The sequence below is a fragment of the Etheostoma cragini genome, chromosome 7, assembly GCF_013103735.1.
Source record: "Etheostoma cragini isolate CJK2018 chromosome 7, CSU_Ecrag_1.0, whole genome shotgun sequence".
Lineage (NCBI taxonomy): Eukaryota > Metazoa > Chordata > Actinopteri > Perciformes > Percidae > Etheostoma > Etheostoma cragini.
Genome location: NC_048413.1, coordinates 3,168,558 through 3,184,110, shown reverse-complemented (window position 1 = coordinate 3,184,110; position 15,553 = coordinate 3,168,558). Strand labels below are relative to the sequence as shown.

Here is a 15,553-nt window from a genome sequence, read left to right as displayed (position 1 = left end):
GGTATGAAGACAGGCACTAGATGCATTAGATAAATGTGAAATCACCCCTCCGGTTAAGACGTGAGTAAGATGTAATAAGCATAATGTGCCTCTCACTGGGAGGCGGTTGGGGTTTCTCTAATGAGAAACTCTGTATTCATGTATCAGTTTGTGAGTGAGTCTGTATCCAGCATGCAAACTAGAAAGCAGTAAGAATTGCAAGGACTCACTACACATCGAGAAGGGACGCATATAGGCCTAACTGACTAATCATATATGATATACAACCAGAATGACTTACTGACCCCATTTTGTGACATTTTTATGCATTTATCACGGTAACACAAGTTATTTATTTATATGCTGTATCCAGAAATCATGCCTGTTATCTAATTACAGTCTACATGAGTGAAATGCATTCACCAGCCCCATTCAACTACATGAGGGGTGCAAATGTTCCACCAAAACAACTTCCCGAGACTATTTAGCAGAGCCACTGCGTCCGGAGCGTAGCGCCACCCGAGACAACTGTGATTGGTTTAAAGAAATTAAACAAGAAACAACCCAAAGCGTTTTTTTCTCCTTTCCCACAATGCATGTGTGGTGTAGCCAGACCTTATTCCACAGCGCTGTGGAGTTAGGTCTGGCAATGCTAGACTAGAGTCTCGCATTAGACCCATAGTGACCCGAAGGGTGGGGTAGGGGAATAGAAGTGGGCTGCTACACAGCGCTACACTTGGTCTGTCTGCCAACTATACTGATCTAATACCAACCTTCTTTGCACTCTAGAGCAACTCGTGACTCCAGGTTGTCCATTTGCATCTGCAAGCGCTTCAGAGTGAGGTCATTTTCGCGTGACTTTCGCTTGTATGCGATGAGGACGAGGATGACGATGATGAGGAGGAGGCCCCCGCCGGCGGCGATGCTGACGATGGCCGGAAGGGTCAGCAGGCTGTCAGACATGATGTGGACCGCACCAGGAGAGACGTGGAGACCACCTACCTGAACCTGCGGAGAAACACAGACACACATCACCGCAATTCATATTTAATCAGAGTAGTTTAGAAGATCCCAAATCTGACCCACTTTCAAAAGGTTTCTATCGAAGAAATTTGGGTTCCAATCAACCAAATTCAAAATCAAAAAAGAAAAGAAAGTGGATGGTTCCATACAACACTCTTCACAAGTGAAATAAATGACCAGCTCACTCCTGTCATTGAATTTGGGGGTTTTCTTATTTTACACTCCTATACTATATTTCTTTATTTATATTTCTACTCTGGTATTTATACTATTTGTGCAACTGCAACACAGAGTTTCCCTTTGGGGGTCAAAGTATTTCTGATTCTGATTCTGTTAAATCTTTTTGCATTAAAAAGATTAATGAAAGAACGCAAAATAATATTGACAAGAACATCCAAAAAAGTGACAAAGACGTTGCAAAAAAAGGAAAAAAGACAACCAACGCATTTAAAGTAGTTTTTAAAATTAAAAGTTAAATTTTGACCTCTAAAAAAAAAAAGGGTTGCACGGGTCGACAGGAAGACAACACAAGGGTTATGAGTTAAAATACAGAGGGATGACGGGTCATGTTTCAAACAAATCTGGTCTTGAGATCTTTATATATCATGATTAACTGACCCAGCAAAACATGAGCCAAATCCTGCCAAAACATAGTTAAATACTGCCTGCTGAAACTGATACCGAGTGCAAACACATGCTGCCACCTCCACGCTGATGTTGAGAGGGAAATAGTCTGGGGCTTGCACTCAATACTCAAACAGGCAACAAAAAATAATTGCAGTGGATTCTGGCAGAACCTTTTGACAGCTAAAGCCCACTCATGCTGGTCTCACTTTGACCCTATTTCCTTCAGCTGAATGAGCAATGATGAGAGCATGAATAATGGAGTTTAGAGGCCAGCTATTATGAAGAGGAAATGACAATTACAGGATATGGACGCAAATAGAGTGGAAGGAAAAACTTTGAAAGGTAGACACTAACAAACACATCTTCCATACTGACCATCACTTTGTATTGTCCGGTGAGGTTGGGAGGCTCGCACAGCAGCTGGTTCTCAGACACAGTGACAGAGCAGGGAGTCTCACCAATCAGCACAGTGTAGTTAAGCTTCACCCCTCCTGATGCTGGGGGAACCAGGTTCCTGCCCTGTGGGCACGCAGAGATAGACACAGGGGTGCAAAATTAGGGGGAAAACTCAGACACACAAACACAAGGCTCATTCAAGATGAAGGCAATTTTAAAAACACACAAAAGCCAATATGTCCTCTAAACACACTGTAAATTACATCCCTGGGTTTGGGGCACAGCTGCGGCCAAATGTGACTCCATACTGAGATCAAACAGGGTGATATATTTCACAGAGGCGGTAAGTGGGGACAGCTGGCAATCAGGAGAAAAAAAATGAAATATATTCCTCAAAGAATTCTACGTCTGTCAGTTGCAAGACTTACCAACCAATATAATGAGATACATAATCTAATAGCATATATTTGCACAGCTGATGTTGATATCCAGAGAAAGTTAGAAGACTGTGATAAGTCTGATGTGGGGGTTGAACCAAGCCGCAACTTCCAAGTGTGAAAAGTGAAGCCAATGCGGAAGCCCACTGGCACCAAAGTGTGATTCTGTAAACTATGGGTGACCCTTGTTAATAATGGCCTCAAACACTAGTTTCAAGTTGTAGCATGATGTTCATTTTTTGTAAATTATGGTCCTATTTATTTTTAAATAGACAATAAAATATGCTTCAGGAGCGTGGCTACATGCCGACCTGTCAATCAGGACAGAGGGTTAGCAGTGCTAACCATGGCACTGTGTTCATTAAAATAGAACTGAACTTGTTTTTTGGTGTTGTCCATGTTTTCTTTGTAGACTTTCACCCTTAAACTGTGTGTTTTTACTTCGGCAAAGTTGATTGGAACATATTTGGTCGCCTAGAAACGTTTTTTCCCCGTGTTCTGTCAACATAGCTAGCTAGCTAGCTAGTGCTAGCTGGTTAGTGATAACTTAAGAAAAGTCTGCCGATTTTTAAACAGCTTTGTGTACTGCCGTACATGCTGACCGGAGGTCCGCCATATTGTTCAAGTATATTTAAAATACCAAGATGGTGAAGGCTGAAGTGCAAACTCCAGGCTCGACTGACCGAAGTCCATAATCTGCAGTACGTGGCTAAGTGGTTAGCACTTCTGCCTCAGCAAGAAGGTTTGAATCCAGGTCGTTCCGGGCCTTTCTCTGTGGAGTTTGCATATTCTCCCTGTGTTCTCCCTGTGTTCTCCCTGTTTTCTCCCTGTGTTTCGGGTGCTCCGGTTTCTTTCCACCATAAAGACATGCATGCTGGGTAACTAGGACTACAGTTGAAAAACAGCCAATTGGCTAATACTGGCGCATTTACAGAAATGTTGATTAATTTGCATTGTCCTAATCAAATAAATAAATTACATACAGTGTAGAGGTTAAACCAAGACATTTTCTGTAGCTCTATATTTTATATGGATTATGTTTTGTAGCATTTTAGGGCTTTATTTGTTTACTTCAGCTGAAGACATAAAAGGACAGAGAGAGGGGGGAAAGACATGAAGCATAGGGCCGTAGGTCGGAGTTGAACCCGCCGCCTCTATACAGTATATGGGCACGCTCTACCAGGTGAGATACCCAGGTGCCCATGTACTGTAGATTTAAATGCACAGTAATCTGTGCTTCCTGTACCTTGAGGATGATGGGTGAGCCAGGTTTTTGCTCCAGCACACCGTTGGCGCTGAGGGGCTCAAAGTAAGGGTTTGGGTAGTAGAGGAGGTTGGTGTTGTTGTAGACCAGCAGCGCCTGGACGTTGTTAAAGATGAACCCAAACTCATCGGCGTGCTTTACTGTGTCCAAACCTGGATTGTACTCTGCCATCAAGGAGGGGGCGAAGCAACTCATACAGGTGGTGTTTATTACTTTGCACACCTAGGGAGAATGAATAAAGACAGGAGAAAAATCCACTTTTTAGATGTTATTGGAGAAATGTTGCACTCAAACAGTCTACGCATCACGCTAAGATATTCGTCCGAGCCCCCTGAAATAAAACAAGAAATTTGATTTAGTCATCCAGGAAAAAATATGTTTGGTTTCCTTTTCCTCTGGATCCAAAGTAAAACACAAAGTTTCAAACGCATCCGTTTTAAAGCCTTTTGTTTATTTTAAACTAAAACGTAATCTTAACTGAAAAACATTGGTATCAACACACACACACACAAAATGGAGATCCCCATCCTAATAATTGGTATATAAAAACCCTCATTCATTTCAGAGAAAAGGATTTATTGTCTGTCATTAAATGCACCTTCATCGTAGAAGAAGCCTCTGTAAAATCGAAAAATAAATGGCTGCTCCTGCCTCACTGAAAAACACTGGAGGACAACAAGCACAAAGGAAGGAGGCACTGCACCTCTGTCTCCTCCAGTAGAATTTGAGCTATGGCTCTTTTATTACTTCTCTCCAGTTTTCCCAGATGAGAGACCTGTCTTCCATCCATCCTCCGCGGCTCAGCTCTGGAGGGAAGGGGGGGGGAGAGGATTGATTGCTGCACAGAACTCTGCTCAGAAAGGATTTTATCTCCTTTCGCTAGCTCCCAGCTCCCTCTCTCTGGGGAAGAAACTTAATTAGAGGTAAATATCATCAAAGCTGGTGAATGCTAGCGACTACCACGCCTCCTACCTGTTCTCTGCTGCTCGGGTGCAAGCCAGGAGGATCAATGCAAACTCATTGTGTGTAGCCAGCATGGTGCAAGGTGAGTGGAAGTGTAGAGGTGGAGAGAGGGAGAGAGGGACTGGTCTCTTTTCTTACTTTGTGACTTTGCACTTGGATCTAGACTTCAGCGCGTTTGTGTGTATTCACAGTGCGGAGCGTTGAATCTAAAGGTGAAAATGATTTCTGACTCAAGAACTTTGGTGTATATTTATAGTATATACATACTGCATATTACTTGTTTACAATGGTGGAAAGTATATAAATCCATTTACTTAAGTACTGCATGTAAGTATAATATTGAGTTTGACTTGAGTTCTTTTTTTACAATTTTTCTGTCACTCTGGTACACACACACACACACACACACACACACACAAAACCAGCAGCAGATTGTAACATGACAAAGGAGACATCATTGCTCATTACTAATACAAAAAACATTATACTGCACTAAAGTTCAGAAGATTTTTGTTTTACTTTTTACTCCTCTACATTTAGTTGACAGCTTTAGTTACTTTGCATATTTATATTACTAAAACAAAATATAATCAAATAATAAAAAAATTATTTTAATGGGTATTGATCCCTTAGGGAAATTCATAAGCTACCCATCAATAAAATAGCAGCAACATTAGAGTAGTGAGCACAAACTCAACCGTCACTTTCTTCTTGCGATAACACGCCCGTCGTATACAGCGTAGACATACACGCGGATAGCTCAAAATGCGTACAGATAACACGCCACTCGGCTTTAGAAAGTTGGCCTGTATATTTACGCCAAGTCATGATGTCATGTTGGATTTTTATGTTGATTATTACCATCATTATTGTTTTCTCAATAAGTCCACTAATTGTTTGTCTTTTCAAATGCAGGAAACACTGAACATGTCTGTTAAAATTCCCTAAAGCCAAATGTGACATTTTCCAATGTCTTGTTTTGCTCAACAAATCCAAAGACAGTCAGTTTGCAGTCATATGAAATCAGAGAAAATCATAAATCCTAAACATGTGTCCAACATTACTGCTGTCACGGCAACACGTCTCAGTCTGTAGCTGCACTATGAGGCCTGGATGCTCCGCTGTAGCTTCCCCTGGTATGGGACATTTTTTCTTTAGAATTCCCCACTTTACGCTACAATAGCAGTGCATGACAAGAGTGTTAAGATAATCCCTTTTGGAAAATAGATAGCATAACCAGATAGGACTCCTGACACACTTTCACAAAGTTTAGAGTTTAGAAATGCTCTTTCTCTGTAAAACAGAAGTAACTAATTAAAGAATCAGAACAGCTAAACATCTAATATATAAGAGCAACACATATTGATAGCTAAGTGCTTAGTGTAGTAGCTAAGTGATAGGTGCTTACAACAGAGGTCTTTAACATTTTTAGGCCAAGGACCCTTAACTTGAACGAGAGATGAGCAGGGACCCCCTACTACATACAGTATGTGGATTAAAACTGAGTTGCTTAATAGTAAAGTGGGCCTTCAATAAAGTGTAGGAAGGCCTAAAGCCTTTACCTTTTTATGATTCCCAAACTATATACTAAGCTATTAAAATAGTAATTATTTACATAATCATATATCATCATGTTTTAATGTCAGACATACAGTACATGTGGGAGGCATAGTGAGTCCTTAAGCTTAACCCTTGTGTCGTCCTTGGGTCAAATTTGACCCATTTCTTAAGTTTTTTTTAAAACGCTATGCTGACTAATCTTTGTCAAATACCAGTCTGTGATCCAGTCAACATCTCTGATCTTAACTATTAGTCAAGATAATTCATAATTTCTGTTTTTTTAAAACTCAAATATTAGGTATAATGTCATATAAATTATGTTTATTTACCATTAATTTAAAAAAGTGTTGAAAAAAAGTGACAAAAATGGTTAAAGGTCTTTATGACCTCATAAGGGGCAAGATTCCAGATCGGCTCATCTGAGCTTTTGTTTTCTCAAAGGCAGAGCAGGATACCCAGGACTCTGGTTCCACCCTTTCTAGCCCCTAGGGGACCATAGACAGGCTGGGGAAACTCATGTTATTGTTAAAAAACCTGTTCATGCCATGGGACCATTGAAAATTTTAAAATATATCGAAAAAAGCTTCAGAAATGTTGGTAAAAAGAGACAAAAATTTCAATTTTGACCCGGAAAAACAACAAGTTCATAGTTGGATAGACAACACAAGGGTTAACTGTATCTGTGGATGGCTAGCTTGCATAGCCCAGCAGGCTTACCATCACTGTTGATGTTGTTTTTTTACAAATAGGCCAATTTATCTTTGCTAATAATACGTTGGGTTCATGTTAATGTAAACTGTGGTTTCCAGCGTCATTTATTTTTTGGGAAAAAAAAACTAATAAATAGTGACTCTAAGGACCCCATAGGGTTTGCGGACCCCCTGTTGAAGATCACTGGTTTAACACTGCCACAACGGCATTTAGGAATAGATTGTGTGTACTTCTTTACCCACTAATGCAGTATCTTCAGTATCAGTATACAGGAATTAAAAGGTATTAAAGGGTTAATGTTAAGTTTGACATGGGCTTCTTTCTCACTGTTGGCATGATGATATGTTACGTAGACAGGCCCACATGCTCCAACAGCATCCTCGTGACTGTCACGATGGAACAGCGAGGCATTTGCAAGTCAACTTACAGCTGTGACTACAGTACCATCTGCTCCGTCGGAGATGGATACTGTGAGGTTTTTTTCTTCTTCCAACACTGTCCTCACTTTCTCGCTATCTTTACTTAAGTAAATCCTTTCCTTTGCCAAATCCTGTCAGGGTAGAAACTGCCATTTAGGATGTCTTTCAGGCAGTGAGTGTGACGTGTGTAAATACAAAACGATGATTGGGCAAAATACTGATGGGTAAATGGGTCACTGTGAGATTTGATAAAGAAAATAAGGCGTTTGCGGTTCCTCTGTGGTTAGGGCGCTAAATGGCTATATTTCCGAACATCATGACACCTTTTCATGACTTCTGGCCTTCAATAAGTAGATTTTAGATATTTTGTATAGCACATTCTGCATCCTCTACAAAAGGGTTTATAGAGCTTATTTCCAAACACTCACATGATTAGTTTTCACCCCTTCATTTAGTTCTCAGCAGGATGCTACAATGTATGCTATTACACTGCTTTGATTCCAAACAACATGCCATTTTGCTCTCTTTCTCAATAAAAACAAAACCCTGTATAGTACCCAATTCAGAGTATCCAATAAAAAATCCATTCCTTTAGGCCATGTGAAGAAGGAAGCTACACATTGTTCAGCATTGATAAAGTGAACTGAGGTCAACCGATAGAGAAAGTAATTGGAATCTTGGCCTCATCTGTCTTCTTCTCTCTAGTGTTGGATGGAGCCCGGGTGTTTTAAGGCAGTAAAAAACTCCAACCCCTCCGGCTGAATACATTACCATGATCTACTGTGCTGCTACAGCCCACTCAACCATCCATAGGTCTCTGGCCGGGTAGGAATCAGAGAGACAGAGGGAGAGAGAGAGGAATACGGGATAATGGATAAGATGATCTGGCTGTGAAGATGCATGTAGGAGAAATGTGAGGGGTCACAGAGCCAAATGTCATCTGGAGGCTAGCTAGTCACTGGCTATTTCATTGTTCTTGTAGTTATTACTCCTACACTTTCTATTCCCCTGCCTTCCTGCTGTTCCAGATAACTAACCACTTATACCGGCATTAAAAGGCAGTTGGTAACTATTTCCAAAATACTCTTTTTATATATGTTGATTGAAATGGTCTTTACACTCCAACAACAATAAATATCTTCTGGACTCTGAAAAAGGAGGAGAAAAAAATGTGTAGCTGAGCTCAATGCATGTTGGAGCGCGATAATACAATAGTATTACAAAAATAATAGTATGATAATATTAGCTGTCTGCTTACAGGTAAATAAGACATGTAGTCAAATTGCGGCCCATTCCCTGTTCTACTCTGAAGCAGCGATGGGGGGGGGGGGGGGGGGGGGGGGGGGGGGAGAGCCCTGAAGTGATGCTAATTACAAATCGTGCTAGCTTTTCAACATTACCAACCCTTTAAATTCTTACTTGGCCATAGATCCGTCCATACATGTTGTTTGGTTTTTAAGTTAAGCCGGCGCAAAGCCAAAGCCAGTGGTTTCATTTTCCTCAGCGATGTGTGCCACGCTGGAAGTAAAAGAAATCATTTGCTGGATGCCTTTCGATGAGGGTGTGACTCATTTCAAACATCCTCTGAAAGCGCTGCTTGTTGCATTAACAAGTGGCTTTTCTTCTCTTAATGTCCACAACGAAGCCACACAACACAGATGTCAAAGAGGGAAGTGTGGTGGTAGCCCAGTCAAGATGCCGTGATGAGTCAATGAGTCCACTCGTGATGCAGATACTCTTAAGATGTCATTGTTAAACACATGCATGCTGTGTAAAATACAAAATCCCTGTGAACATGTAAATTGCAAGTTTTAAGTGTCCATTACCATTGCCTATAGCAATGGTTGGCGCCTTAAGTGGTCAGGGTATTAGACAATCACCCTGATTGACGTGATAGAAGCCTCGCACATCCACGCTGAACACTTTCTATGATCAGCAGCAGCTGCAAATGCACCTCAAGTGTTACAAATATGATAGATGTAATCTTTCTGGGACAGGAAAATGTTCTGGAGCGGGGGAAATAACCCTTTTAGCTTTAATCAAGATTATGATAAATGTTTCAATTGTGAATCTGTGGCAGACACAGAGCATTTCACAAAGAAAATTGTCTTCTTTTTTCTCTTCCCTTTCCCGGTTTCTTTGTGAATCTTTGCAGGTGACACGATGGAGGGAGAGCAGAGAGGCAATTTACAGGGAGAAAGGTGATCATTTGAAGGCTGGCTGACAGACAGCAGCTCTTATTGCTATAGGCTGCTCGGGTGTTTGCCTTCCTCCAGTGACAAAAGGGGAAAACGGCAGACGGGGATGGGGGCGGGGGGTTCGGGTGGGGATGGGATGAAGGATGGGTAATTGTAACCTCCGCATTTAATAGAAATTCATTCTCCGTGGCTGGAGGGCCAATCAACACTGGGACACAGGCTTCTTTTGAGAGGCGCTAGGTGGGGAGCCGAGGCAGGGTGGAGATGAACAACTCTTTTTTTCAAAGCCTCGGGAACTGACAAATCAGACAGCACGGCACCCACACACGAGTCGAATCCCATTTTTCCAGGTCTCCTAAAGTCTCTCGCTCACCAAGTCATTTTACTCTTCTCCAAACATAAAACGGCATGGATCCATCTTCTGCTTGTAATTACAACAGATGGGCCGATACCGTTATTTGCTTCTGGATAATTATTCCAATACTTGAACTTTCGTATGGGCTGATACCGAGTATAGATCAGATACATACAGTACATGTCAATTAGATGACCCTTTTTTATCCAAAGCGACTTACAACAAGGGGGGGGGGGGGGGGGGGGGGGGGGGGTCCTCCTCGTCTCTGTTGCCTTGCCGACGGTTGATTCTGACATTTTTTGTTATACTAGGACTGTAAAGCTAACCTGCCCTGCGACTGAGATTGAGTACGGTCACGTGACTGCAAAACTAAGTTGTACTGGTGGAACACAGTCACGTGGTCGGGCCTTCGGGGAAGTCTCTCTTCCTCTCTGTCAAAATATAAACATTAAAATGAGGCGTACACAATGACGCGTAGAATACCAAAGAGGTGCAGTTTCTTCTTCACAAATCTACTAGAAGTATCATTTTTTCAACAACAAAAGTAAATGTAACGTAGTAAATAAACTTGTTACTACCCACCTCTGTCAGGGACACTTATCACAGTGGGAATTGAACCCAGATCTCCCACAGCAAAGGCACGTGTTATATCCACTGCGCCATCACCCCCCCACCCCCCCCCACCCCCCCACCCCCCAGATACCAGTGTGTCATACCATATGATGTTTAAACATGAAACCATGAACAACACGCCACACAACTTTCTTTTAATATCCAGTTTCACAGTGAGTCCTGATGGGAAAAGAACATAAATAAACCACTTTAAAAGTAGATTTTCTTCGGTGCTACAATACGTGGTATCGGATCGGTGTGTAAACTCCAGATACCAGCATTTTAGGCAGTATTGGAGTATCAGTTTTCAGAACATCTCTAGTAATTACTTCTGTTTCATAACTCACAAAGGTCTTTGAGGGAAACTGTGTTCTTACAAGAAGCAGCACACAAGGCCTACGGCAGAATTATGATATGTGGTGAAGGATTATTCACTAAGCAAGTCAGACATTTAAGGCTAATTTTAGAATACTAATGTCAGGGATGGGAGGTTGGAATTACAGAGGCGGAGGAAGTACGTGTGGAGACCAATCTGTGTGGAATTCTGACATGGCATTGGAGTTTTTTGCATGCGCATGCACGTACTAACCTGTCCTGAATGAGGCATGAGATTTAGGCAGCTATACACAAGAGTGTAATGTGTAAGGGTGGTTACAGTATGTGCCAACAGAGCACTTTTCTTTTACATATTCTCCTCCCCCTGCCCACCTCTCACACTCTATCCTTCCCACTCCCCTTTGGTCCATTCGTCTGCCCTCTCCACCTTTCCCCAGACCACAGAAAGGAGCTCCCATCCTTTGAATTAAATAAGGAGCCCCAGGACAGCGGCTCCAATGCAATTTATAACGATTTCCCACAGCCAAGACGTTGATTATACACAGGCTCTTTATGCTGACCAAAGACTTCTGACCGCAGTTAATCTTCCATTGAAACCCATTAGGAGTCTCCTTGCCCCTAATCACACCTCCAACATTCCCCCCAGTGACCCACCCACACCCTTTTTCCTCAAACTCTACCCATCCTTCATCCAGCGCCATTACCTGCAAAAAAAACGAGTACAAAAATCTGAAGATGGCTGTTTGTGCCCAGTTCTCTACATTAATGTACGAAAACGTCGATATGAAATAGTCATTTACATTAAGGCTTTTCAATTTGTTTGCAAGAAGAGTGCCTTGGACCTTTTTTTGCTCTTTTGAAAAAAAATTTCAGGAGGACTTGTGTGAGAGTAAAACACACCAGGGCTTAGCAGGTGGGGGCTGGAACGTGGAGCGGAGGTTTAGACAGTTTAAATACTGCATGCAGACCACTTCCAGTGCCAGCTGCATTATTCAGACGCTTGTTGGAGCGCTTGAGACGACTGGGTTCAAGAGGAAGTTAGGGAAGCGTAGAAAGCTGCAGGGGCTCTTAGGAGAGATATTCCTCTTTTCTTTGCACCCAAGCTAAACATCCCATAGCTTGCTTGTATAGCAGTATTTGAGTCAAGCAGAACCGTGTTAGCGTACATTTTCCAGCATGATGTGTAAATAGTGTTTGTTGTATTCAGTGAGTACATTCTGTACTCGCCCCATGGTTAAGATTATAGTGGTTCTTACATTGACGGACTCTCGGCCGGCGTATTTGACTCGGATCCTGGGCTCCTGAACCACGTCCAGATTGGTCCCCGTCACCATCAGGGGGGTGTGGCCACTGAGGAAAACAAAAACACAAGTAGACACTATTTATTCCACAGGTCCCACCATGTTAGTCGATTGCCGTCTCCTTTCTCTGCCTCGTCTTTTTTCTTTCAATTCAAGAGGAAAAAAAAGATTTTAGAAACAGGAAAACAAATAAAGTGAGTGAGAAAACAACAACAAAAAGAAAGCCAAGCCAACTAAACTTTCTTACCCTGATCTACCTCTTCAGAATATTCACCATCAGTCGTAAAATAAGCACATCAAACCGTGTTTCATCCTCCCGTGTCTTTTAGGAGATAAATGCCTTTGGAGCGGGGGGGGTAATTATAGATGCTTTTTAACTGACTTTGCCGGCTCCAATCAATTGGTGCAGATTTGTGTTTGAAATACCAAAGCAGCTGAAGCATGTGAGGATCCAGTGGTGGTCCCGGGCTTTGTTGCTAAAAAAGCAGCACTGCTGGATGTGCAGCTCTCCCGCCAGCTGTTTGGGTTGTTGGTTGGTTGATTTTGTGGCGTGCAGAATAAAGACAATATCAGGCAAGAGCTGTGGCAATAGTAAATGTCAGAGGTCTCCGTGGTAACAGGCTGTGGGTTCAATCCAACACTGTGGACAGTGCAGACCAGACTGGCATAGCAGTTTGTGAAATGGTCCCATACTGTATGGTTATGTTTGAAAATCGTGACCTGTACATGAAATCAACGACATTAATGTGACATGTACACAAATCAATCAATCTAAATAACGTGACCATTTCACAAACCGGCGTGAGACCGGGTAGGGATAGTGAGTTACTGCAAATGGACATTGTTCGGTCTAAGCTCATTAAATTATATATTAAGTTTCTCACACACGGAATGCTATCTATCTATCTATCTATCTATCTATCTAACCATCTATCTATCTATCCAACCATATATCTATCTATCTATCTAGCTAGCTAACTAGCTATCTGGTCTGCATGATTAATAGTTAAAAAAAATCAAGTACACGATTTAATTTTTAAATACCTTTTTTAAAACTTTTTTTATGACTTTGATTCTCATTTAATTTCACGAGCTGACTGCCTCACTAATGCTACTACTTTCTTCTGGGAGTTTTAAACACATATTGTATGAAATAGGTTTTCAAAGTGCTCCCAAGCGCTGCAAAGCTCTCCCTTCTTGTCACTGGAGCCTCTACAATATGTCTACAGGCTTGAGGTGATGAGCAATGTTCTATAGGTGCCAACACATCGAATCTATGTTTGGTACTGCCATCTTGTTTTGTTTTGTCATGGTTCATATGTGCAATAAACATCACACTTCGTGAGAAAAAAATCATGGCAGAGAATCGTGATATCAATTCTAAGCTAAATCATGATTCATATTTCCCCCTGAATCGTGCAGACCTACTATCTATCTATCTATCTATTGATGTTTTCAGCCTTTCTGCTTCTTCTAAAACACAACACATTGCTTGTTGAATTCAAAACAAATGAAAGGAAATCATCTCCGGCCCTCTTTTTTGAACATTGAACTGAAACGGCACCACTAAAAAGATGTAATGACATTTAAAAGTGCAGTTTTATGATCTAATATTAAAGATCTCTAAGTGTTGCAGCCTTTTACGATGTGTTTATTGCCCCAGTTGATACCCTGATGGCGGTAAAAAAACAACATGTTGTGCAGCCCTACTATCTATCCATCTATCAATAGTTCTATTTTTTTTTTTTAAAGCAAAGAAAGATGACCAATATCCTTCCTTCTCTGCCTCCCTTCATCTCTTCTCCCTCTGTGCCATCACACTCTGTCTCTAAACCCGAGCCATCTGCTGTAGGCTCACACCTCAGATAGCACATTGTTCTACTAAGCCGCGGTTCCGTCTTCATCCCTCTCTTCCTTTTAATTAGTAGTGTATGGTGTGTTTGTGTATCTATCTGCCAAAGACGTTCAACAGATGGATCAACATTGAGTTCGATAGGAGAATCTCAGTCTCAACAGTAACTATCCTCTCCAATCACTGAGCTGTGGCAGTTCTATCAGATCCAGACTAATTGGAAGAGAGCTGCACAGTAATTGAAAGTGCAATATTGACTTGTGTCTGCTTATTGCCACTGGCCTGGACTGGCTATCTCTAAAGCTCTGGACGGGGGGAGGGAATCCCTATTTTAGGTGACAGAAGCTCAGTCAGTGTTTGTTGGTGAGAATGTGGATAAAATCTCACATACAGCAATGAAGTGTAAGTCTGGATCAACAAAAGTGTATTTCGAGCATAATTGCTTAACATCTCCCTTGCCTTCTGCTCTCTGTGTTGTCTTTCTCAAACTCTGCACGCTTTTGGGGAAAAAAACAAAACGTTCGAGCTAGCTACAAAAATGGCGAGCTAAGAAGTCAATTTGGGTCGCACGACAAGGCAGGCCTGCTTGGTTCCTTTGGGATATGATTGTAAAGATTTACAAAGAATTTGTCACTCTAACTGGGACGTTTTGGGATCAATTGGTTGGATTGCTGTGGACGAAGTACACACAGTGATACTTTGGTAGCGGCAAATCATGTTTAAAACCATGTACCAGCTCATTTTAAGGGCTCACGTTACTGTATTGTGTGAACTTCATTTAACTACAGTTTTCTTTAAGGGGTGCAAATTTTCCACCAATTTTTTTTCCCCAAGACTGTTTAGCAGAGGCACCATCGCTGCGTCCAGAGCTTAGGTCCGCCCAATACGACTGTGATTGGTTTAAAAAATGCATCTATCTTAGAATGTACGTGTGGTGTAGACCAGACCTTACTCCACAGCACTGTGGAGCTCTGGCAATGCCTTGGCTAGTGGAGTGTATATGGTACATAAGAGCAGGTGTTGTGACTTTACCTTGCAATGCTCCAGTCTGGTTCAATGCGCTGGACAGTGGGGTCTTCTATGTAGTCAAAGGTGAGGCTCTCCCTGATTTGAGCGCGGTCCACGCTCACACTGATCTGCACTTGGCCGACCCCGGACAGGGAAGGGGCAGAGTAGCACACTATCTCCGTCATGGTCCGTCTACAAGTGAAGCATAACACGAATTATTTACATCTGTGTAAAGCACTGGGCGTCTGTGTGAAAAGTGCAGAATTTCAAAAGATTTCAAAAATCAAACTGAAGGTACAATTTATGCATGATTTATTCATTTCCGGTATTTATGTGAACATTGAGCTTCTATTTAGCAGAGCAAAAAAAAACTCCTACAAGGACAGAATATATTATGTGTTTTGTACTTCCAGTCCTGTTCTGTAATTAACTCTGTATTATAATTAGTTAGAACATGGAAATAAACAAGTTAACCAAAAATAACTAAGAGCTCAAATAACTGCATGGGGGGG

At 41.7% G+C, this 15,553-nt stretch overlaps 1 protein-coding gene across 1 annotated transcript in view; it reads right to left on the bottom strand.

The window, feature by feature from the left end:
• The window catches only part of plxna2 (plexin A2), a 207,933-nt gene that overhangs the window by 37,172 nt on the left and 155,208 nt on the right, over positions 1–15,553 (bottom strand). Inside the window, exons 16-20 of the mRNA XM_034875731.1 lie at positions 15,066–15,233; positions 12,137–12,230; positions 3,709–3,948; positions 2,005–2,148; positions 753–987 (exon numbers count right to left, since the gene is read on the bottom strand). Coding sequence (XP_034731622.1) covers positions 753–987; positions 2,005–2,148; positions 3,709–3,948; positions 12,137–12,230; positions 15,066–15,233 — 881 coding nt within the window. The remainder of the gene's footprint in view (positions 1–752; positions 988–2,004; positions 2,149–3,708; positions 3,949–12,136; positions 12,231–15,065; positions 15,234–15,553) is intronic.